At 38.8% G+C, this 25,116-nt stretch overlaps 1 protein-coding gene across 2 annotated transcripts in view; it reads left to right on the forward strand.

Annotated features, from left to right (window-relative positions):
- Positions 1–17,999, forward strand: part of EDIL3 (EGF like repeats and discoidin domains 3) — a 437,917-nt gene extending 419,918 nt beyond the window's left edge. For both annotated transcript variants that reach the window (XM_054032539.1, XM_054032542.1), the window contains one exon: positions 13,196–17,999. In XM_054032539.1, the coding sequence (XP_053888514.1) occupies positions 13,196–13,345 (150 nt within the window). In that variant the 3' untranslated portion in view covers positions 13,346–17,999. The remainder of the gene's footprint in view (positions 1–13,195) is intronic.
- Positions 18,000–25,116: the final 7,117 nt, after the last annotated feature.

A 25,116-nucleotide genomic window follows, 5' to 3' on the forward strand; every position in this document is an offset into this window, starting at 1 on the left:
TCTAAAGGTTGCATTTTTCTTGATAATATGTAAAGAGCCACACTTTTAAAGGAGCCTCAGTTCAGCTTTGAAATTTACATCCAGAATCTGGCACCGTCAATCCTGATCAGAAATTGCAGGAACAATTAGTTGCGGACAGAGATTACAATATTTAAATGTAGGCCCAATTTGTGGGCAAATCAGGTAGTTAGCAATATAAATGGTATAATTTACACTTCTAGTCAATCTCCGTAGCAACTGATTGCACAGGCTAATTGCAAGTGTGAAATGAGATGCTATTATATTTTTTTTAAATTGGCCTGTTTTCTGTAATAATTTTGCTTAATTTTCTTTTGTCAAATGTATAATTATTTTAATACTCTACTTATATTTATAGATTTATCAAATTATCTTTATGCATAAAATACAAGTTATGGACACATTTTAACAATATTTTACACATTTTCAAATGTAGTACTTGATTTGCTTATGTATTGTATAATAGTTAATACCAAAGTTGTGAGAATATAGGAGAACTTTTCCGGCACGCTGGTTTTTGTTTTTCAAAATTCTCCAGGTTTAAAAGTCTAGTGCATTGTTGATTAGTGATAACAGCAAATGTAAAGCAAAGTTTTTAAAAAAAACATTTATTTGCATTTGGCATGTGGTGTGGAAAGGGGTATTGTATATTATTAAGCACCAGGTAGTTTTATCCCCAAAATTACTAAAAATATTTAGTCTAGAGAAACAAGAAATGGTATCCCACTCTTACTAATTATGCTTCTTATTGACAGTTCAGGGATGCAACTCCTGCTGTTGTAACTTAAGATATTAACAGTTTCTACTGTTAATCACTAAATAGTCAGATCACATATTCATGGAGAGGAGATGGGGGCTAAACATTGATAATCATAGAAATGATGAGATTTAATTTATTTAAGATTCTTATTATTTGCTAATTGGCTTGTTTTAAGACAACTTCTTACCTGACTACTTCTTCTAATTAACTGTTTTTAAACACTTTCTCTGATTCCCTAGGATTTAGTTAAGATTGCTTATTTTACCCATTGATAAATTGTTTCACGTTATCAATGATAACCTGGCAGAATCCACCTGTAAACCAAATTATTTTGCTCACCCATGAACAGTTTCTATTTTCCTATGAGACATCAAGTCTGGGCTCATAATAATTTGGGGAAATAAAACGTTGGTCTCAATTTACCAAGAGAAAAGGGCCCCACCATTTTAGTCACAGGGGTTTTTACATACCTTCATGGAGATTGCAATTAAAACCAAACAAAATAATCACAGTTATTAACCGTGGCTATTTTATTATTAAAGAAAGAAAAATACAGCACAACACAAATAACAAACTGATTACTCTGACAGTGTCTTAGTGTGCTTCTTTTGGAGAACTTTAAACAAAGATTACACTTTTGAGAGTTAACCCAGTCTTTGGTGGGGCACTTTTCTCAGTGTAAGCTGAGACCAAGATCTTATTTCCTAAAATTATTATGGGTCCAAATTCTATATACATTTCAATACTCCAATAAACTCATTCCAAGAGTTTTCAAACCTAATCCCTTGGTAGTGCTTTTGGCTACTCCCATCTCACTATGAAGAAATCTTGGTTGTCATCTGGGCTAGAAGGTTGCCTTTTATTGTTGCTGCTGTGTGTCTGTTCTCTTCTTTGTCTTCTTAGCTGTCTGTGGCAGCTTGCTTGTAGAGATGCACAGGATGAGTTGAGGAGTGCTTGAACAGGATAGCAGAGAGTGGGAGTGATGGATGCTCACTTCAGAATTTTATACTCTTCTGCTTCCTATTTTCATGAAATTTCATTCTTGTTTATATTCATAGTTGATTGCTGTAATCCTTTCACTGGCTCCATTCCTTCATGGGTTGTTTTTGATGACACCTTCAGGTCCTGAATATTCAGTATACTTCATGAATATGCCACACACTTCTTATTGCCTTTGTTCTCTTGTGGCTGGAAAGCCTCAGATAATCTTTAACATTATAGTTTTAAAAATTGATTTTATTCAGTCCATTTTCTGAAATATTTCTTCAGTTTTATTAGGGTTTAACAGGAAATGAAATTCCACTTTTAAAAATTCCAAATACTCTTGCTCTTTGTATAAAAGTTTTTAGTTAAAATAGTCTTTTGAAATTAAATAATTAGCTTAAATAGTTATTAAAGAAGTTGATGATTCTTCATAATTTTGGAAAGTGATTCTTTTTGTCTTCCTCAGTTGGGTAAGGGGGTTGCTTATGTATTAATTAATTAATTCCCCATTCAGTTTGTGTCCATCACTGGCAATCTTATTGTGCCACCAAAACTTTTGGCATCCATGTGGTTGCCAGACGTGTAGTCGCATTCCTTGTAGTGACTTCAGAATTTGTAGGTTTTCTATTCTAATATGTCCATACCAAGAAAAACAGTGAAACTGAACCAGTGCTGGGTTCAGCTTTAAATATCCTCATTTCCAATCTTGTTCTGCCACTTGATATGGAGCAGCTGATGAAGATGATGAGAATCAAAAACATCAATCCAGTGTTCTTTAGCCTTCCTCAGCATCCACATTTCACTTCAGTACAATAGAGTTCATATAAGTATAGTTCTCTAGATCTGCAGTTTCATAGCAAGTGTGATGTCACAGTGACCTGACAGAGGCCATTGAAGGTTCTGAAACCATGGCAGCAGCAGGTGCTATACAAGTGTCCACATCTTTCAAGCATCCTCCATTATTGACTATGATGCTTCCCAAATATTTGACAGTTGCCACCTCCTCAGTGTCCTGTGCAGACAGGTTAATACTGAGCTCGTTGTAATCTGGAGCTGGAGGGTGCTTCATGGTAATGGCCAGGAGTTTATTTTTATCTGGATTAATAAGCAGACCAAAGAGCTTCTTGCCTGACCAGATTGGTGAATCGCTGAAGCTGATGGCCAAACATCAATGTATTTGAGATCTTGAAGTAGAATGGTATTCAGCTCAACACCACAGCCAGCTGCTCCTCAATTTATCCATCAATCAGTCAGTGCAATATTGAACAATGATGGTAACAGAAGACAGCCTTGTCAAACTCCTGTGGAGATAGGAAACCACACCATGTATCTGCTATTGACTCAAGCACAGCTCTCTGTTCCATTATAGTGCTCATCTATCAATTATTCTATGAACCTAGGGATTCTGATCCCACAAACTTGCTCAATGCATTGAATCAGAGGCCACAAAGAAGTCTATGAAAAGTGTTGCACACGCTTTCTACATTCAGTTGCCTGTGTCGGTGCAAAGCCCTAGTCACCAGTAGAACAACCAACTCTAAAGCTGCACTGAGTATCCTGACCTTTGCCTCAAAGTGCATCATTGAGTCAAGATATTAACATTGAAGTGAAGACTTTCTCTGTGACCAGCAACACAGTAATACCTCAATAGTTGCTATATTCAGCCTTATCACCCTTTTTTAACAGAGGCAGAATATCCTCCTCCTCCCAGTCATTGGGGATTATATTAGTGCTCCAGATGGCCTGGAAGAGCCTATGCAGCCATGGTTCAATAATACTCTCATCTGCTTTCAACAACTCATGGGTAATGTTACAAACCCCTGGTGCCTACCTAGATTTCAGCTAATGGACTGCAATCCAGATCTCTTCGTTGTTGAAGGAAGGTGGCACTACCACAACTTTCTGCCACTCTTCAAATGGAAGAGGGACTGCAGACAAAGAACAATTGAGAAGTGTCTTGAAATGATCTTCCTATCAATGTAACTGATCCTGCAGACTGGCTGAGGCTGCCCACCCAGATTCTTTACTGGAGAAGCTGGTGCCACCTTCCCCTGAAAACACTGTGGCGTGCCAACGATGGACATAAACTGAATATTCAGCCAGACCACCTAGGCATCTCCCCAAAGACTGATCCAGGTGGTGTTCTGTCTGCAAGGAGGATACATCCCTGTGGGATTTGCCAGGATGATGATGGTAAATCCCCATTAATATAAATATTCAATATTTAAATGGCTTCTTATATTAGTAATTAGTTTAGCAAGGTTACTAGATATCAGGTTAGTACCTACATCATTTTACTATTTATATAGTAATGATATTAGGATATTACATTACAAGCTTTGAATTTAGCTAACACATCTGCAATTATGCATTTCAGAAGGGTTTGCCATCTCAAGATTTAAAAAATAAACAAGGTTTTCTACAAAAAATAATTCAAGTATAAACTTTTTTGTAGGGTTTCGAGGATGTTGATTTTAGAGTGATTACAAAAGACTCCACTTTACTGCCTAGTGTATGGTTCTGATAACACATCCCTATGCATTTCTCTCTTTCTCTCTATCTTTAAACATCCACTTGAAATCAGGACCTAGCTATTTTACAGATCTGTTGTATAAGACATACCAGCTGATGTTTTAGACAAGAGATGTGTGCTGTTATGTGATAAGACAATCTGGTTGGTTCGTTTGTCTTCTCACCCAACACTTCTTAGAGTTATGACTGACTCTCATTCCATATAAGTCAGAGGTGACGATAGTTGTTTGTTTTGAAGTATCTAGAGAATATTGTGGGGATGATGTCTAGCCAACGTGATGGGGTTTGCCCATCTCGTCTCAGTTTTGGGGTATTCATGGATCTTTGATTACCTCAGATTAATTGGATGCCAAAAGTACATCTTCATCAGTGTTGAAGAGGATGATTATTACTATTTCTCGCTACAGCTATCTATGCCTTTGTCACCTCCAGAATGGATTGTTATAAGCACTTGCCTGGAGGTTAACCTTGAATACAACTCAGACACTACAGCTTGTGCAGAATAAAACTGCCCTGTTGGCCTCAGGGACCTTATTGTATCAGTTCAAAACTCCAGTATCCTTTAATTTAGTTCCAGGTGTAAATCAAAATGTTGGCCTTGCTCTTTAAAACTACAGGCCAAATACTCATCTGGTGAAAATTGATGTAGCTCAATTGTTTTCAATAGAGCTGTGCCAATTCCACAAGATGAGTATCTGGCCCTATAAATTTTAGGTCATAGCTTCACCACCATATAGTTCTTGTCCTGCCATCCTAAGAAATGGCTTTTGTCCCCACAAACTGTGATGACAATTGAGAAGAAATTATGTGCTTATGTTGACAGTATCCACACTTGAATCTGAGCGGGTATTTTCCCAGGGAAATCAGGGCTTTGAAATGTTGTAATAATCCCAATTTCTGAAGATTACTTTTGACTTTGAACCTGCCAGTTTTTAACAATTCACAAACTCCATTCAAAGGAGTAAATTCCCATCAAGTGGCATCACTAGCCATTTCTGGATAAAAATACTACATGATTGCCTTTCTGTGTTTTGCCTATTTGGAAATTATTATCTCCCTTGAACCCATTACAAATATGATAAAAATAAAGGACACATAATAATTTTTCCAGCCATGAAAGTTGCTTTTGTGCGTGTGCGCACGTGAGAGAGACAGAGAGATACATACATAGAAATACATATGTTTGCATGTGTCTGTATTCTGAAATGCATATACTTACATTAATCTAAACCTTAAAAATACAAACAACAAAAACAAACAACAGAATGGAAATTAAAAAAAGAGGTTAGATTCATTGTAGGAGCCCATTATTTTTTTCTGCTAGTAGGATATTCTTCACCAGAAAAGTTACGTTTTTGAGCCATCTACTGTTGGAAGGGCAAACATCCTTATGGTCATCCCAATCTCTTCTGCCTACCATTTGTGGGCAACACATGCCATCTCCATGTAAAGATCCACACTCCACCTCACTCCTGACTCTAAGCTGTTACTGGCATAGTGCTATAGGAGAAGCAGAAAGGAGGTGGCCAAGAGTGCAACCTTTATGAGCACTGTGAAGAATAAAGGAACCTAACACATGCTAATGTCCGGGTGTCAAGGAGTATTGGGGAACTCAGGGCCCTGCACCCCCAGCCTCCTGCGATTCACCATGACTCTCAGCCAGCCAGTAAAGCAGAAGGTTTATTTGGATGACAGGAATACAGTCCAAGACAGGTCTTGCAGGCACAGACAACAGGGACCCCCTCAGTTAGGTCCATCTTGGGGTCCCAGGGCATCCCAGCCCCCCTTGGGAGGTCAGAGCAATCTCTGCCTCCCCACCATCTCACCACCCAGCTTCCAAGACTCTGCCTTCAGCAACCCCTCCCACAGCCTTTGTTCAGTTTCCCGGGCTAAGGTGTTACCTGGCCTCCAACCCCTTCCTGGGTTCTCATGTTACACGCTCAGGTATTCTCCTCCGGGCCGTCTACCATCCCCCAATGCAGACTATCCCAGCCACACTCCCCTGTCAGCATTCACAGACCACAGTAAGAACAGTCCCAGTTCGTCACACCGGGAAAGAACTGTTTTTTCTCTCTGCATATGTACGTATAGAGATCTATGTCTATAGGGTAGATACATAAATGGAAATGAAGACCTATTGCCTGATCCAGCAGTGTGCCTCACCATCTTCCATTGGAGTCAACAGAATTAATACCCAACTAGATGTCTGCCAATGATAACACAGTTTGGTAGAGACATTTAAAAAGACTTTCACTGATTCTTACCTAGTCTTGTTCATTTCTCACTCTTTGTGACTAAAAGTGTTAAAAGAAAAAAAAAGTAGCTTTTCAAATTTACAAATGCAGTGTCTGCTGAGTGTATCATCTTCACTGAATTTGCAATATATAAATTAGATGCTTTAAACAGAAGTGAATGCAGCTTTCAAGCATTATTTTTCAATGCAGCATGCTTTTAAATAATAATAATAATAATAATAATAATAAAAAAGGTTTGAAAGAAGGAACAGTATCCCTGCTGCCATTTTAACTGCTGCCAGTCAGCTGAGTTCTGATCTACACTGACTCCAACTCTAAATAGGAGCAGCACCAAAATTTTCTTTTTAGCTAGATCTATTCCAAGCTGGGATGCATTTCCAATAGAGGGTCCATATCAGATAATTTGCTTGGCACGGAAATATTGCAATAGGCAATATATTAACAACAACATATATCAACTCGATGACCTCTCGAGGTCCCTTCCAGTCCTAGAATCTATGACTCTATTAACATTGTTTTGGGGACTGATTGTCAATTTTTAGTCTTGCTTCTTCCCGCAGCATCATAGATATAATGGTGCCTAGAATTTTTTTTTTTAATCTTTATTTCTATGGCCAAGCCACCACTTTAATCTAATTTAGGTTTATACCTGACATGTTATCCATAAAGGTCTTCTGTGGAGCATTAGAATCCATGCACACCTGTTCTTTCTGCACATTCACTAACACTCCACCACAAACATTCCCTCCCACTGCAACTGCCTATTCAAAGGTTTCCTGAGGCTGACGTGCCCCATAAAACAGATACTAGCTTGGAGCTTGAGAATAAAGCATAAACAATTCACCATACATTATTTAGCTATAATTCATTTTTTTCCAGTTTATTTTGTATTTAAACATTTCTTCTAAATTATTAAGTTTTGTTATAAGGTATTTGTTTAGCTTTTAAAAATATGAGTCATCTTACATTGTCATTACATTTAGATTTGTTGTTTGTGCCATAAAAACATTGTTAACTCTATTGAAAATTTCAGTAACTGCTGAAAGCAAGGCAACTTAATTGTATACCCCAGTTATAGATAAAGGGCACATTTTACGATAAAAAACCCAACATTTTATTGAAGCAGATCATCCCATGCTATATTTTCCAGGTTTTTAGTCTCATTTGAGTAGGCTCCAATTATAAAATAAGTTGTCATACCTAAAGTATCATACTGGACCTTTTTTGCATAATTTTAACAGCTGTTGTGCCCTGTTTTTCAGCTCTGAAGGGCGAGGATACACAGGAGCCAGATATACATTCAGTATACTCGCACATACTCTCTCACATAATTGCATGTGTCCTTGTTAGAGCAGCTGGCTTTCATGTTATCATATCATATTGTATGACGCTGTCAGATACGTTACGTTTAACGAAGGGCAAGTTCTGCTACTATTACCCACACTAAGTAATTCTTTATTCCATAAGGAGCCACACTGATCTCACGTGGACTACTTGTGGAGTAAACTACTCTTCAGCATGAGTAAGAGTGGTAGAATCTGGATAAAAGAATATGAAAAGTTATTAAGTTAAGAAGCTTTTAAAAGTTCACCCACCCATAACAATTAAAGCACTGTATTCCAAATTATTTTGTTGAGGTTTTTCTCATGTGGCTGACAGAAAATTTTGTGAGGTAATCAAAGGATATGGAAGCCAGAACACGATTTATCTTTCCTTCTTTTTCCCCAATAGAGAACACAGGTCCTACGTCCATTGAAGTCAATAGAAAACTCCTTTTGACTTCAGTGGTCTTTGGCTCACACACAGAGAATGATGGAAAACAATGTGAATGTGTAGAGCTGTTACAATTCATGCATCTTTGGAAGCAAGTTGAAGAGTTGAAACCCTTGGATCTAATAATATCGCTTTAGTTCTAGAGCAGTTTTTTTACACACAGGATGTTGTTCCAGTTGCAAATTTAAGTTTTTGAATATGTCAAACAATGGTGCCATAATGGTCAATAGTCATTTGAAACAAACATTGACCTCAGTCATTTAAAGACAAAATTCTTTCCCTAAAGGTATTTGCCTTGTTCCATCTCAACAAATTACACATCTACCCCGATATAACGCTGTCCTCGGGAGCCAAAAAATCTTACCGCGTTATAGGTGAAACCGCGTTATGTCGAACTTGCTTTGATCCGCCGGAGTGCGCATCCCTGCCCCCCCCCCGAGCACTGCTTTACCGTGTTATATCCAAATTCGTGTTATATCAGGTCACGTTATATTGGGGTAGAGGTGTAATTGCTTATCAATGGAACTTGAAGAAAGATGAACTAACTTGAATTCTAGACTTGCCAACTTTAATGTGAACTAGCAAATCAGAAAATAGCCTTGGAGATGGGTTCTGTATCTAGCTGCAAAATATTCTGCACTCCAGACTTAAACATATTATTTTTGCTCCAAGTAGAAGCAAACATGCCAATGAACTAGAAAAAGAACTTCCCTAACTCTTATTTCCATATTGTTGGTCAATTACACTGCTTTCATCTAATTAAGAATTAGATGTCTTTTTGTTTTCATCTAATTCATCTTTCTTTCCCCCAATTTTGCATGAAGATCTGCATGGGTGGGGCTATACACCAGCACAGACCCCTTTGTTTTCAGTGGGGCTCCTCATTGGTGTAGGATTCTGCAGGTAGAAAGGTCCTTTCAGGATCAGACCTATAGTTCATTTTACCTTGTGAGCTACGTCTTCCACAGTAAAAAACTAAATTTTTCATCAGCTCTGGGGTGTGAAATTTTTGCAGTGTTTTTTATACTTGATAACCATCAGCACTAGGTACAATATTTTGAAATTTCAACCAATATTTTGCAGAAAACTTTTTAAAAATTGCAATAAAATATTATTTTTCATCTGTCTCCATTTATCATTGTTGGCTTATTTAATTTTTCAATGGGGAGAAAAACTAGGGTTATGCTAGTACCATGCCGCTTCCTGCAGCCCCCATTGGCCTGGAGCGGCGAACTGCGGCCAGCGGGAGCCGCGATCGGCCGAACCTGCGGACGCGACAGGTAAACAAACCGGCCCGGCCAGCCAGGGGCTTTCCCTGAACAAGCGGCAGCCCTAGTTTGAGAACCACTGGTTTAGTCCCCCATGCATTCAGTCTTTGGCATCTCTGTTAAAGCTTCCTTGTCCATACTACCGCAGTAAGTCAATGTAATTTACACTACTCCAGTTACATGAATAACGTAACTGAAATCGATGTGGATTAGGTCGACTTAGGTGTCTACACTGCACTGTGTCGATGGGAGACGCTCTCCCATTGACTTCCATTACTCTTCTCGGAGAGGTGGAGTACCAGAGTCGACCAAAAAGTATTCTGCTGTCGATTTAGTGGGCCTTCACTAGACCCGCTAAATCAACCCCCGCTGCATCGATTGCAGCAGAGCCTATCTACCAGTAAGTGAAGACATGGCCTGAATGCCAGTTGTCGTAGGAGTACCTGTCCACTAGGAACAGAACTAAAACCACTATTTCATTTTTCATAGGACACTGAAAAGCCAATAGATAATTGCTTTTCTACCTTTTGTCCGGTGTTCAGGTGAACACAAAAAGTGAATTTGTCAAAGTTTGAAGGGAATGAAGAACTTCCAAATATGCTGAAAATTCCCTCTCAAAATATCTTTCTCATCTTGCCAACAAAAAAACAATCTTTAAAATGAACTTGTGGCTATTGTGACTTAAGAAAAAAATCCTACACTGTTTTAACACAAACTAGAGTCAATATATTGATTTATATATTGGTTTACCCTAGCTAAAAATAAAACAAAATCCATCATATGTGAGCTGCACAGTATTCAGACTTTTGGACTCAGTCAGAGCTTTTTTTCACTAACCAATACCATTTTTCCATTTCCTGACTGTTCTTTGACAGTAGCAATTGAGATTTTGATCATCAGTGAATTTACAGCAAAATAGGTTGTCTGTCCAAGCTATAATCACTAGTGATGAAATAAAAAGCTACCCCTCTTCATGATGTTCTACTGTGTGAAATAATATGATTTACCAAATTTATCTCAACATCCAATGTATGCCAAAAATGCTAAGTCAGAAAGGTATTTAATTTTAAAATGTTAGTAATTTTGATACAACTTTTGAGCAAGGCTGCAGATATTGGCTGTGCAGCAGATTAGCCTATGGGTAAGATAAATCAACTGCTGTGAACCAAAGCCATCTGTAACAGGGAGTTTTGGGACGACTGAAGTCAATAGCAAGACTCCCATTGATTTCAGAGTCTCACCCATGGAGTGGACTGAAATATTTGCTTGATGTTTCCGTCTTATTTTTGCAGTTTAATATTAGGTGGATGAGAAAAGGGGCTGGGGGAATTCAGGATGGGATTTTCAAAAGAGCCTAGGTAAATTCAGAGCTGAGTCAATGGGACTTGTGTTCCTAAATCACTTAGGCACTTTTTAAAATCCCACTCTCAATGGTTAGCATTTAGCATTTGACTGTAATATAAAAAAAGTGTGGAATATTTTAAATGTAACATGGACAAAAATTATATATATTTCGAGTAAAATAATACTTATATAAGAAAATGTTAATATTTAAAATGGTGGTAGAAAATTAGAATATATAGTGGGTCCCTGTGACTCTGCTCTTGAAGGCAATGGGAATTTTGTTATTAAATGTAATGGGAGCAGGATCAAGTTCTGTCAGAGTATCCTTGTATTTGAAAAGAATGAGTAACATGCACCTATATGGAATTAAAGTTGAAACTTTTAAAATTATTACTAATAACTAATTAATGATTAATGAGATGACTAGGCTAAACAGAGGGATGGATAGTCCAACAGTCAGGATGTTGGCCTCGTACTTCGTAGAGCCAGGTTCAATTCTTAGCACCACCACAGACTCTTGTGTGACCTTAGGGCCATCTTTTAAAGGTATTTAAGCACCTAAACATACAGGTGGGCATTTAGTGGGATTTTCAGAAGTGCCCAGGCACCTAACTCCTATTGATTTCAATGGGAGTAGGCATCTAGGTGCTTCTGAAAATCCTACTAAATGTCCACCTGTATCTTTAGGTGCCTAAATACCTTTAAAATCTAGCCCTTAGTCTCTATCTGCATGTTTCCCATCTGTGAAATGGGAGCATAGTATTTCCCTGCCTCACAGAGGTGTTGTGAGGATAAATACATTATAGATTGTGAAACACTCAGATATTATGGTAGAGGTGACCATGTAAGTACCGTAAAGAGAAATATATATAACATAATATAATATATATAACAATGCTCATCCTGTAGATGGCTAGAGGTCAAATTTATCCCTGGAGTTAGTTAGCTCATTTCCCACTGACTTAACTGGTAGTTTCACTTTCTTACTTCATTTGTCAATTTGGGGTAAACTTTCACCCTACAATTTTACCAAATTTTAATTCCTATTATCAAATTTCTCCTGTATACCTTGACTCAGTCCCCTTATAAAGAACCAAGAGGCTCTTGACTTCAAAAGGCTAAGTGACAAGACCTTAATCACTTGAGATACAGTTAAATTCTCCCATCAAAGCACTTTAAACCTGCCTCTTACAATCCTCCTCCTGTTACTCAGACCCATGCATGGTCCACCTTCTGCCTCTTCCCCTTGCCTTTGCCCTCCTTGCCTCTCCTACTTCTATATCTATGTCTCTGTATTCCTTCAGCCTCTGGACGTGTTTTCTTACAAGTTTCCTGCTCTTTACAGAACATAGTGCTATAGTAGAGGGTGCCACAGAGCACATGTGCAGGATTGGAACATGTTAGCAGGAATATATACAGTGTGAACTTTAAGTTGGAATTGAGTTTGGTTTGCCTTCTGATTTTTGAACTCTTGCGTTTGGCAATGCTGGCATTTGCCAGTTGGGCTGTATTACATTGATTGCTGCATCACTTCTTGGGGTCCAGCCCCAGCTAGCCAGATGTTCTGAAACTGTGGTTGATGAAATACTGGTGGCCCATGGAGCACTTATAGTGGTCCACAAAGAGTTGGTTGGTCACATGATGCTGGTTCTCTACCTTATGTCCAACAGCTAAATCACATTCAAAGATGCTTGAAATACATTATTTCTTAATATTAATTTTTCATGTAGGCAGTTGTAGTGCTGTAGTTGCCAGAGGGACATTATGAATAGGAAGAGAGACAGTCCAGCAATTGCAAGTAGGAGGGGAGAAAGTCCACACTATGGAAAATGTTTGTGAACCCTTGCTCTAAGCAAAGCTGATGCAGTCATGCAACACTCCCAAGTTGGCAAACTGACATTATTTCAGCATGACATGTTTTCTGTTTCTGGTATCCGGGATAATGATAAAAAGTACTTTCCTGACTCTCAAAGGAGACAGTAAACTTACTAAAATACTGTTATAAATTAATTAAATTGTATTATTTATGCAATTATTGACCCGGTTCTTTTTGGAGACCTTTTTAAGCCTTGCAAGGAGTAGCTCCTAGCTGAGAAAAAGACTCTGCTGCAGGATTGGGAAACTGTCCTTTCCTAAGTCAGAATATTTTCCAATTACTTTGGGAAAATATACATCTTTTATCAACTCTTTTTCTTCCATGAGTTCGTATTCACTAACGGCAACACAGGCATAAATAATCATTTTTATTTCTTACATTCTAGGTTTTCCAGGGAAATTTTGACAATGACACACACAGAAAGAATGTCATTGACCCACCAATCTATGCACGGCACATAAGGATCCTCCCTTGGTCATGGTATGGCAGGATCACTTTGCGGTCAGAGCTGTTGGGCTGCACAGAAGAGGACTGAAGAGGATCTCTGTTTGACAACACAATTCTCTATATTCCTAAAAGTATCTCTGTAGAAGAAACTGTGCAAAACCTGTAGGAAGTTGAATGGGTTTTTCATGAAAAAGTGCTCACTTTTTGGTAGGCCGCTAACTGTCTTTTGTAAGGAGGTCTAAGCCTGCCCTTTTAAGGATCCAACCTGATTCTGCCCTTTAAATCTGTTACAGTATTGTCCCTTTTGCTGTGCAATTACCTTTCTCGTTTTCTTCTGAGTTGTTCACACTGGTTGAAATGTGTTAGGGGAAGAACAGCAGCATCCTTTTTACAAGGAAGGAGAAACGGCATGAAAAAGATCATTTGCAGCTTTAGAAACACTGGGCTGACACATTGTTTGCAAATCGCACGGTCATCTTACTTGCAAAAAGAGATACTGCAGCTTTTAGCAATAAGTTTTTCTCTGGGATGACTGCATTATATTGTTTCCCTTGTGCCTATCAGACATTGTCAGTATTTATGACACACATTTTGGAAGATACTCTGTAGTATATGGTACTTGTGATGTTGCAAACTACCTTTCATTACTTTTTATTTAAACTACAGAGTCCATGCAACTGCATTTTGTTTCCATTCAGTTTACTTTATGTTATGCATGCTGTGGATATAGTCACTGTCTTTTTTACATTAATCTCATTGCTAACATTGTTTTCTTTAAAAGAACTGACCGTTTGTACATGGAACAAAATCTACTATCAGTATATTACGGAGTTAATGACTTCGTTAAAGCAAAGTTTACGAATTCAGTTTGCAATTTTATTTTTCAAGAAGGTGGAGATTAGACACTGTGGACCAAATTCAAGGCCCAAGTACTTTTAGCATGAAAATAGATGCACATTTATGCTGCAAAAACAGCATTAATAGGCGCCCATATTCTGACTTGCTCAGGGGTAGGCATGCAATCTCCACAAAGCTGCCCAGGAGATTACTTATCTCAGAAGCCTCCTTAGTCTTAGTGAGGGAGGGTGCATGTGGGATCAGGGAGTAGATGCTAATATACACGGCTCATTTTTCCTAGCCCCGGCACTGCCCTGGTATATGCTCCCTCTATGGTGCTGGCCAGGAAGTTCCTGCAGAATGAGAACAAAACAGTGTCAGAGGAGCATGTAAATGTTGGGCTCTTCAGATCCCCTCCTGACGATAGCATGTAAGTGAGTAATGTGAGGCCAGAATTTGTAGCTGTTTGTTCACTGTATGCCATTGTTGCCCCTCTTCAATCAAGTGGCTATTCAAAGTTCAGGGCCCTGGCCACTGCGGATGTTCCAGTAGGGAGTAGAAATTGATGTAGACTGATATTTTCTTTGACACAATCTTTCTTATTTAGAAGGAATGTACAAGATCCTGCTTCTCCGAATGCAGGAGGAATCCGAATCAGAAACAAAAGAATAGTTTCTTAGCTTACAACTCCAAGCCTCTTTAGTTAGCACCACACCCACAAACCTCTCTCTCTAGCTTTTTTCCAGGGTCATACACCTTGTTCACAGGCTGCTGTTTGGCATTCTTCCATTTTGCCTGTGTCTCTCTGTTTCTGTTCTCTGTGCTCCCTTCCCTCACACGCACAGACACTTCACCCAAACCAACACTCACATAGCCCTTTTATCTTGGTGAGGAGGAGGGATTGTGATTAATTTATCCTTACAGGTTATGCTAATTGAAGGGTGTATTCACACCCATCCACCTCGCTGGGCTTTTCAAACTAAGCTCATAGCAAGATTTCACCCATCTCGTTCCATTATGCACAGAATTACTTCCTTTTCTAGTCCCCCCAGATATGTTATATTGTGTTAACAACATCCTATTCAGATAGGACCCAATTCTAAGGTATGGTCTGCAGGTGCATAAGGACAAAAGCTGCTGAACAGCTGCATGTCTGATGCATGGAGGAACAAACTCAGCCTACACAGGGGAATGCTGTAAATGGGGCATGTCAGGAATATAGTCCACGGATAGCACATGACCCCAGAGCACTGTAAGAGGGGAGCGGCAGGCCACCCCCATGACTCCCCCTCCTATTGTGTAGTAGCTGGATGCAGCCCAATGCACATGTTCCCAGTGATGTGCAGGCTAGTGTCCATTATGCTAGCTCTCTGTGAAAGTTTCACATGAGCACATCCCTCTTGAAGCCTGTGAGGCAATGTATGGGTAGAGCATAAAACTGGGAATCAGGAGACCTCTGTTCAAATGCCAGCTCTGTTGCTTATTCATTGTGCAACCTTGGGCAAGTCACTTTACTTCTGCCTCAGTTTCCCTATCAGTAAAAGGAGATGATGATACTCACCTTCGTAAAGCATTGAGTTCTTCAGATTAAAGGTACATGCCAAGTAGCATTATGTTATTACTTTATTCTCAAATTCTTGGGGTGGGGAGGTGGTTTAGTTATCTAAACTAACATTGTTTAGAACATTGGATAGCTGATTATTTTCCCTGCTTTAATTTCATAACATGCTGATGTAGATATGTAGTGCTGCATGTTTTAAACAAATAATGCTGAATTTCTGTTTGTCACCATTAGATTTTATTGAAGCTATAACATCATTGAGATATGAACCTGGGCCTGCTTCCCAGATATACAAGTAGCCATCCCATAATCTGCAAAGGGGAAAATTTTACTTTAAAAACAAAACAGTTTGAATTTCACAACCTGCATATAATCTCTCATTCTCCACAAAGAGAAAATTTCACTTTGAAAGACCTTCAAACTTTATGGGGAATTTTTGAAACAAAAATGTGTTACTGATTTGTGGAGGTTTGCTTGACAGCACGTCTCCAATTACTTGAATTTTTAAAAATAAATAAAAATTACTTAACCCTCATGCTGTATTTATACAAGTATTTATTTTATAAGGCTTAGACATGGATTTTCAAAGATTTTAATTAAGAGTCCTCTAAAGGTAAAAGAAAGTATGTGTAAGAAATGTTGAGGTCCTGTGCAACACTGCTAAGTTTTTGTTTCTTTTTTTTTTTTTTGTGCTGCATAACAAAAGCCACTAGACTGTTACCGTCTCGTCTGTAACTGTGTTAGCAGCATTCCTTAATGATGTATATATGGAGTGGTCTTCAATTGTAGTGAACAATTTGAAAGAGAAAGTCAATCATAATGGCATTTTTAAAGAGCAAAAACTGTTGGAAAAGGGGGGACTGGTATATAGTTAAATTACATACTGCCCATGTTTTGCACTTTAGGGTCTTCACAGAAGAGTTGTTGGGTGGTTCTGTTTGAATTTTTTCTGGCCTGATATCTAAAAGGGTCTCAATTTAGCCTCCTACTTTGTGAGCACTAATTTGTACCTGCATTTAATTGTAGGTATAAATAATAGCATATAGATTTCTATCTTACTTTGCCCCCTAAATGAGAGGCCATTTCTGAAAGTTAGTTCTCTAAGTCAGCAATTTGTTTTAGTGTTGTTTTTTAATTTAGTTGCCATGTTCATAAGTAATTTTTATATGTTTACTAGTACTTTCCATTTTTAAGTTTGGATTTGAATTAATCTGTTTTGGCTCAGTGTTTAATTATGTTTCAATTTCACCAGCACATAAAAAAGCAACATTATGTTACAGAATTTAGACTTTTCTCTTATTTCATAATATTTCAGAGTTGAATTTTTCCATCTATTTATTTTTGTCAGCCTTCCTCAATTCATTCTTCAGAGCCTGAAGAGAAAGCTCGGTACATTGTGATAGTGCTCTGTAATGATTTATAAATGAATCATATATGATGCATTTACATTTTCAAATGCTGTATTGGGGATTTTTCTAGTGACATCATTTGATTTTTAGTTGCTGGAGAGCTTTCTTTAAACTGCATTGTACAGCCAGTGAGTAAATTTTGCTCCAAGTGATAGCTGTATAAAACTGAGATAACTTCACTGACTCCTGTGAAGTTACTTCAGATTTAACATAGCAACTGAGAGCCAGGTTTGGCCCATCATTTAAGAATTTTTTTTAACTTTTTTTTTAACCCCTTTATCTGCATAAAATTAATTGACACTAAGGAACAAATTCTACCCTGATTCTACCATTTGCCACTCTTAAAAGCAATGGGAGTTCCATACACAAAGAGAGCAGAGAATATGTCTTTCTAAGAAAGGTTGGAAAAACATTCTGAAATAATCCTTAATTTTTATATAAATTGTAACAATGACACCAAACTGGAGTGCAATTGTTTTCTTAATTAAATTTCACCCTGAATCAGTTAAATATATGTAGGCTGGCTTCACCTTTCTATAGCTCTATGATGTGCTATATAGCCTGAGAAATAAAACAAGGCACAAAACTTTGTTTGATCTATGTTCTATTAAGGGCTTATCACGTCAACTGATTCTGATTTTTAGGTTGACTTTCTCTTTTGGAATGACTGCATACAAATTAATGTGAGTTTTGAAGACTAGGGATACTAATGAGTGTATCTTTGCTATACAACAAATATGAAATATAATATTCAGTGCTGGCTTCTGATGTGTCAGTAAGTACAGAAGTAACTCAGACACAATGACCTTTGCAACCTTTGAAGCTGTGTAACATTCAAATGTTTTTTTGTATATACTTTAATCATGTAGGATGATGTAAAATCAGTATGACCTTGTCTAGTCTTCAAACTTAACAATAAAACTTTTGAAAAATGAGTATATTTTTGTAGCATTTATAATGAAATATCTTGAAGAAGACCCAAGTTTTCTCAGTCTGAGTGATAGTGAATGCAGAATACAGATATGATATGGTATTTTGTTGAATTCAGTCTTTGGCTCTTTGTGCTAGGTAAGTTTGTCCTTGGTACAACCAACTATTGTCTAAAAATACTCTATTATTTTACATAAAAAATTCAAAGGTGCAAGGGAGACTAACAATTACATAGCTTACTGCTGTTTGGATGGGGATCAGAAATGTATAGGCACCATTTAGTGTTCTATAAATCAAATTTTAATGCATATGTGTCAATCACTCCCCCTCACTTTCCCATCCATGGGTTAGTGAAATGGTAAGAAGATAAAGATACTGATTCGAGTGTTCAATCAAAACTCAAATATAATCTGAATGGAAATGTTTCTAGTGTTCAAAAAAGTTTGGTTGACCATGTCATTTATGCTTCAGCCTGAGAATGGGCGTAGAAATGCCAAAATACTTTGAGAAAAGCTGTTCTCTACTAATTTTGTACGTTTAAGAGATTCAGCTGAAGTATCAAATTCAGGTCTGTTTATTCTAGCTGAAGTGAACCTCCAAACTTTGGCCATTTACCCACCTCTATCTACAGCCATATACTTCTATACAAATATAGATATGCTTTGTTTTAATGTATTGCAGTGGGTGAAAAGGAGATTTCTGTGGAAGGAAATACAAGCCATGAATATGCTACATACAGAGAACAATTATATTATCTCTGTTGCAAACTTACATTCTGAACACTAATAGCATAATAATCTTTCAGTGGAGAGGTCTGATGTTGTGATGGCTTACCGGCAATATATCACTATCAGTATTCAAAAATAAGCAAAAAAGTAGGTGCATACAGAAAAGAATGTATACTGTAATATTTACCATATTAAATCTATTTGGCTTTTAATTATAAACGACACCTTTTCAGGAATGTGAAAAGTAAGGCATGCTCCTTCAGAACAAGAAGTGAAAGACCTTTTTGTACCTCCTCATAGGGTGTTAAATGAAGGTAATGACAGAAAATAATGCATAATTCTTTTTAGAACAATAATGCTTTATCACTGTCCATCCTGCTACACATGTGGCTAATATACTAGAGAGATTAACATGAAAGTCAGCTTACTGTTTCATTATGAAAAATGTAGTCTTCAGTATCAGTGTTGGTAAAGTCAAAAATCTGTATTTGAATCTTTAGATAAAAACAACAGGCATGTACTTTGATCAGATAAGTCTCATAAAATTTGGGGGGGGGACATAAATGGGATAGTAATAGCAGGACTTGGCACAACACACTTTCACCTCTCTTTTTACAAAGGTTTTTGTTTGGAAATACACTTTACAGTGCAGAAAACGGTGATGAAGTGATACTGTCAAGTCAGTAATATAAAGTGTAACAGAGAGACATATATGTGCTCATTTTTATACATTTTCTTTGTATACCTTTACACCCAAATTATTCTTTGATCTATACCAGGACCAGCATTTGGTGGAGATTTAGATAAATGCTTGAGTAAAACCATTATTTCAAATGCAAGAATGTGGAAATATTCTTTGGTCTCATAAGTTAACTTTGTAAGACTGTATATGAGCAGAACACAATTTACCATATATATATTAATAGGCTTTAGAAACATCCTGTCTCAGTATAAATTAGAGGCAAGAATAGCCCCGTATAATAGCATAACCAAGAGAACTGCCTTTGTGCAGTCTGTTCATCATGTTAATACTCCTGATGCTGTCTCCTTTGCTGCTCTAACAGCTGATACATCATGGTTATCTGAGGTTTTGCATCAGGCAATAGGTCAGTGGACACGTTTTGCATCTTCTCATGACTAGATAAAGAAAATCAGCCTTCAAAGGATGGTGCAAAAGGTCAGTAAACATTTGCATCAGACTGGAAAATCAAAAGCAGAATAAAAGGAACATCCTGAACTGTATTGAGATTCTGGGCCACTGCAAGAGGTCAATATAGAAACTGTGGTATGGAATGGTATTTTTCTATTGTCTTGATCACAATAAATGCATTTAAGCACAAAAACTGTCAGACATAAAATCCATGAGCTTAATTTTGAAGGAGAGCAGGGGGTGGGGATGGGAAGGGATGTTGTTCAAAGATGCTAAAAAACAGTGAAACAGTTCAACCTTATGAAAAACTATTAATGCTGCTTGAATTGTGTGGTGTGTACCATAAATGTCAGCCACAAAAGGTAGACCCTCTCTGGAGGTTAATTTCTCTCTCTCTCTCTCTCTCTCTCTCTCTCTCTCACACACACACACACACACACACACACACACTTCTTTCCTTACTTGTTTCCATTACATGGGTCCATCCTATTTTTCTTTTGAAGTATATTCCCTTTTGTCTTTTTCAACTTGCAAAATAGTGTCCTTACGTTGTGTGACCCACATTAATTGACAAATATCAGGTTACAACTTGATTTGAAGAGGCCTTTGACACATTACCTTGGAAAAAGCTATTGAAACTTGTTACAGGTGTTGAATAGGGCCATATATACACATGTTCTGTAGACTTATACTGTACAGTTTTCATGAATGGGAAAAGTAAACAGGAAGCATATGGGGCTGTCTTCTTCAACTCCTTTCCCTTCCCTTTTCTTTCCATTTAGCTTATCCACTCCTAAGTAAACCCACCCTAAAAATGCAGAAGACATTTGTTTAGTCCTCGTTAAATAATTACTTATATAAATCCAATGTGCATCAGCAGACCCATTAACTGAGCAGAAGAGACCATTTCATTCCTAGCCAACCTTTTCATGTTGATAAGATCAATGAAGTTGCAATTAAGTCAATCCTTGACCTTCTACTTTCTTCTCTTCCTTTCAGCAGAACTGAGAAAACAAGGGTTTGTCCTATGTGAACTATATTCTTTCCTGTGGAAGTCCTGTTTGTAACTTTCAGAATTTATGTTGCACTGTACAAATAAAAGCACTTACCACCACATCCAGCCATGGCACTACAACTTTCTTCTAGATGAAATTATTGCTAGGGCTCATTAGTGCTACATATTATTAAGGTAGCCCCACAAGTCCTATTATAAAACCCACTTGCTTCACTGTCTGAGCTGAAATTTTACATGGCAGATATCTGCCTCAGACTTAATTGTTGTTTATTTTCGGTGTGAAAATGGTTCAGCTATTTCCCAGACCAAAGCTGGAAAAAAGTATATTGTTTGCTTGTTTGCTCATGCTAAAAAAATTCTGGTGACATTTTCTTTGCACAATGCTGGATCAGGGACTTGAAATTTGGCAGGCGGGTGGCCTTCGTGTCAGGAAATGTGCCTTTCATCATCCCTGTGAAAACCCACCCAAATTTGGCTAAGCTATAAGCTTTTAAATCTCACTTCATACATGCTCAGTAAAGTCTTCAATTTTATCAGCTAAACTTTCTGGATTCCATTCTCACTGAGCATGCAGAAGTCTCTCTCCCCTCCTAGTGCTGACTTGACTCTGTATGCACCATCTCCACAGAGTGACTGAGCATTCTCCATCCCCTCACAGCTCCTCCATGTGACCAGACTGCACATATGCTAGGGGAAGCAACTAAGCATGCTCCCTATAGTGCAACACTTAAGGAGCCTCAGAAGAACTTTCCATGTAATTGCTGCTCCAGGCCATGGTGGGGCCAGGCGCTGGAAATGAGAGCAGGAAGAATGTCTCTAATGTGCTTTCAGTGCCAACCACTGCTGCCATTCAAATGCAGAGGGGACAAAAACTGGAATGGACGAAGGAAAAGGAATAGATTGAGACAAGGAGTCTAGTGATTCTCAGACTGGAAGGGGGGAGAAAAGAAGACTAGGACTGGAAGCTGGTGAGAGAAATGGGAGGTTTCTCAGATCAGATGAAGAACTGGGGATGAAGACTGGGAATGGCTGGACAAGGAGAATGGGACTAGGAACCAGTGCTAAGGGGAACAGGAGCAGGGGGAGGAAAGTCAGACACGAGGTGTGGGGTAGAATTGGTACAGGCTGGGCAGAGAGACTGTGACAAGGAGCCAGGGACAAGGTGGGGTGAATCATAGAAGTGTAGGACTGGAAGGGACCTCAAAGACTGAGAATGGCTGAGGAGCCCAGGAAGGGGGACTGGAACTGATAGCCAATGGCAAAGGATGGGAGAGACAGATGGGGCAAGGAGCAAGGAAGAGGGAGCTGAACAAGGAGACCAGAACTGAGTGTAGAGAGAAGAGACAGGGGGCTGGGAAGGGGAGTAGAGACTTGGGGCTCAGACTGTGAGCCCAGAGGGTGGCACTAGGACTGATTGGGCAACAACACTGGGAATGGGATGAGAATCCTGAGGAGTGAAAACCAGGACTTGGTAAGCAAGGACAATAGGTGTTGGGTAAGGAGACAGGGGTTGGGAAAAGACAGGACTGGGACTTGGACAGGGACATTGATTGGGAGAGAAGGGATCAAACTTGGGGCAGGGGGGATCGGCAAAAGAGTCTGTGTGCATTAGAGCACACTCCCCTCCAGACCCTGGAATGGAACCCAAGATTTCTGAGTCTCGCCATCCCTCTGCTGCCTTTCAGCAAAGAGCTGTGAAATCCAGTGGGAAAGTGCGGTGTTAAAGCTGCAGAGTCAACCATTTGAAAGCTAGAAAATGCCAGAAGTAAGGTTGCCTGTGTGCAACCTTAATTGGGCTTCCTTGTGGGAATGCATTTTGCTACAGTCTTTAATCACATGATCACATACTGTTTTTCCCACAGGACTCCTGCCTCAATCAGCACAGGACCTGCTCTGTGGATCCGTCAGTATTGTGTAGGAAAAGAACTTGTTGTCTGTAGGATCTCTGCTGCAGAACTTGGAAGGTGTTTAGTAGTATTATTAGTACTGGGGCGAGCAAATGCAGGTCCGCACAAAAGTGAAGCCCTTCCCCCCTCAGCTCAGGATTTCTGGAGACAAGGAAAGAGAAAACCAGATTGGAAGTGGGGTCAAAGGGATTCAGAGGGGGACACCGAGCAGAGAACCCCGGACGGCGCCCACTGCTCTTCTAAAGGAGTCAGTGGACACTGCCCAGAGGAACTCTGCCCAGAGGCCTGAATGGACAAGAGAATGGAAATGGACCCCACAGTCGCAAAGTCTCCCTCCCCCCTCTCCCCCACACTTCTTCCCCTGTTGGAAGATGTATAGTGAATGAGGCAGGGGATTGCAGGAAGAAAAAGGAGGGTCTCATGGTTAAGGCAGTGGAATGATGCCCTGGGGAACTGGATTCTATCCCTGCCTCTGTGAGTTGCTGTGTAATAGAGGGTAAGTCACTTAAACCAGACTTTTCACAGGAGGTCATTGAGTGTGTGTTCTTAATTTGTTGGGTGCTGAACCTGATACCCTGGGGTCTGATTTGCAGAAGTGCTGAGCACTCATGGCTGCAATTGAAGTGCTATATAATGTTAAGTGCTCTGAAAATTCAAGTCCTCAAATGGAACATCCAAAATTAGTGGACACTTCTGACCTTATTCTCTCTCTCTGCCTCAGTTCCACATATATAAAATGGGGATATAAAATCTGAGAGGGAGGTTGTGAATATAAATCAATGTCTGTAAAGCACTTGGATATGATAGTGACGAGCTCTGTAAAAAACTCAGAAGGAAATTAATAATTCTGTCTTCAGAGCAGGGTTTGAACAGTGGCCAGTAAATAAGGCCAAGGGCAACACTCTGAACAACATAGATAAAACAAATATTGAATAGCTACTCTTGAAGTGAACACCATCCTTCCTGTGCTCCGAATGAGGCAGAGGGTCATGTAGAAAAATAGTATGTAATTAAATGCATATGCAGAAGAGAGGCAAATTAAGGCTGCCTGTGCACAACCTTAATTTGTCCCTCTTGTGCATATGCATTATAATTTTCTTCTTTTTAATTTGCAACCTTAATAATATTCTTTAAATATAGGATTTTGATGTGTAACATAGTGAATAAAATGCCTGAAACATTTTCTGGCCAAATTCAGTCCTCCAGGACAATATCAGTGAACTTCTAATAAATGTATTAAGCATGGTCCCAAGAGAGCAGTGGGGGCTGGGATTCAGTACAGAGACACGGGGCTTTTGCTTGTCCTCCAAGATTCATTGGCTTTATGGGCTGAGCCCTCTCGGCTTCTTTTCCAGGAGGCTGGAAAGGAACAAAGCAACATCCATTTCAAAAGGGTAAAATTCATGGTAATTGGAAACTTTCAAGAAGTACCTCATAGAGTTTCCTGCCCCTTTGTGGGAGTAGCCTGTTGTAGGGGATGGAAAGGCCCTTTGTGTTTTCAGTAGCTACTGGGGCTGTTTGTTCATCCTAACAATGTGCCAGATCCTACAAACCCTGCACAATCCTTTCCAAGAGCCAGATTGTGAAGACGTTTTTCACGCTGGTGGGCAGTTACCAACCCAAACAATACCACTGAAGTCACTGGGCCTACTCAGGTAACTGCCCACTGATATGAGTGAGGGACTCATAATCTGGCTTCTTGACTGCAGAATTTGGCAGGCTACAAATGAACACATATCACTAAAATTTGAGATATTTTTGTGTAGATTAAAGGCCTCAGCATTCACAGAGATGGTATATGCAAAATACAGGCCCGATCCTCAGCTAACTTGGAGATATTCCAATTTACTCCAGCTAAGGCTCTGGCCTTATATATCCAGTTGGATAATTATTACTTTTTTCCTAAGTATAATTTTCCAGGAAATTACATGTCTAAAATTCTGCCATTAACACCTATCCTCCACTTAGCATCCAATTGCTGATATTTCAAAGATTATGTTCTGACTTTCATTCCATAGGGTCAACATCACAAAATGTCATTTGGATAGTTATTTCACTTTTACTAAAATATAAATCTACTACTTTCAGTGTAATTGTAAGTGTAATGGGAGCAAACCAGGGTAAAAACATGCTGACAAATTATTCTCTCCTTTTGAAGACTTCAGGGTTCTGGAGTTACACTGATATAAAACTAGAGTAACAGAGTGAGGAACAGGAATTTAGCCATCCTTGTGTGTGTGTGTGTGTGTGTGTGTATATATATATATATATATATATATATATATATATATATATATATATATATATATATATCATAGTCTG

This window comes from Malaclemys terrapin, chromosome 6 (assembly GCF_027887155.1).
Source record: "Malaclemys terrapin pileata isolate rMalTer1 chromosome 6, rMalTer1.hap1, whole genome shotgun sequence".
Lineage (NCBI taxonomy): Eukaryota > Metazoa > Chordata > Testudines > Emydidae > Malaclemys > Malaclemys terrapin.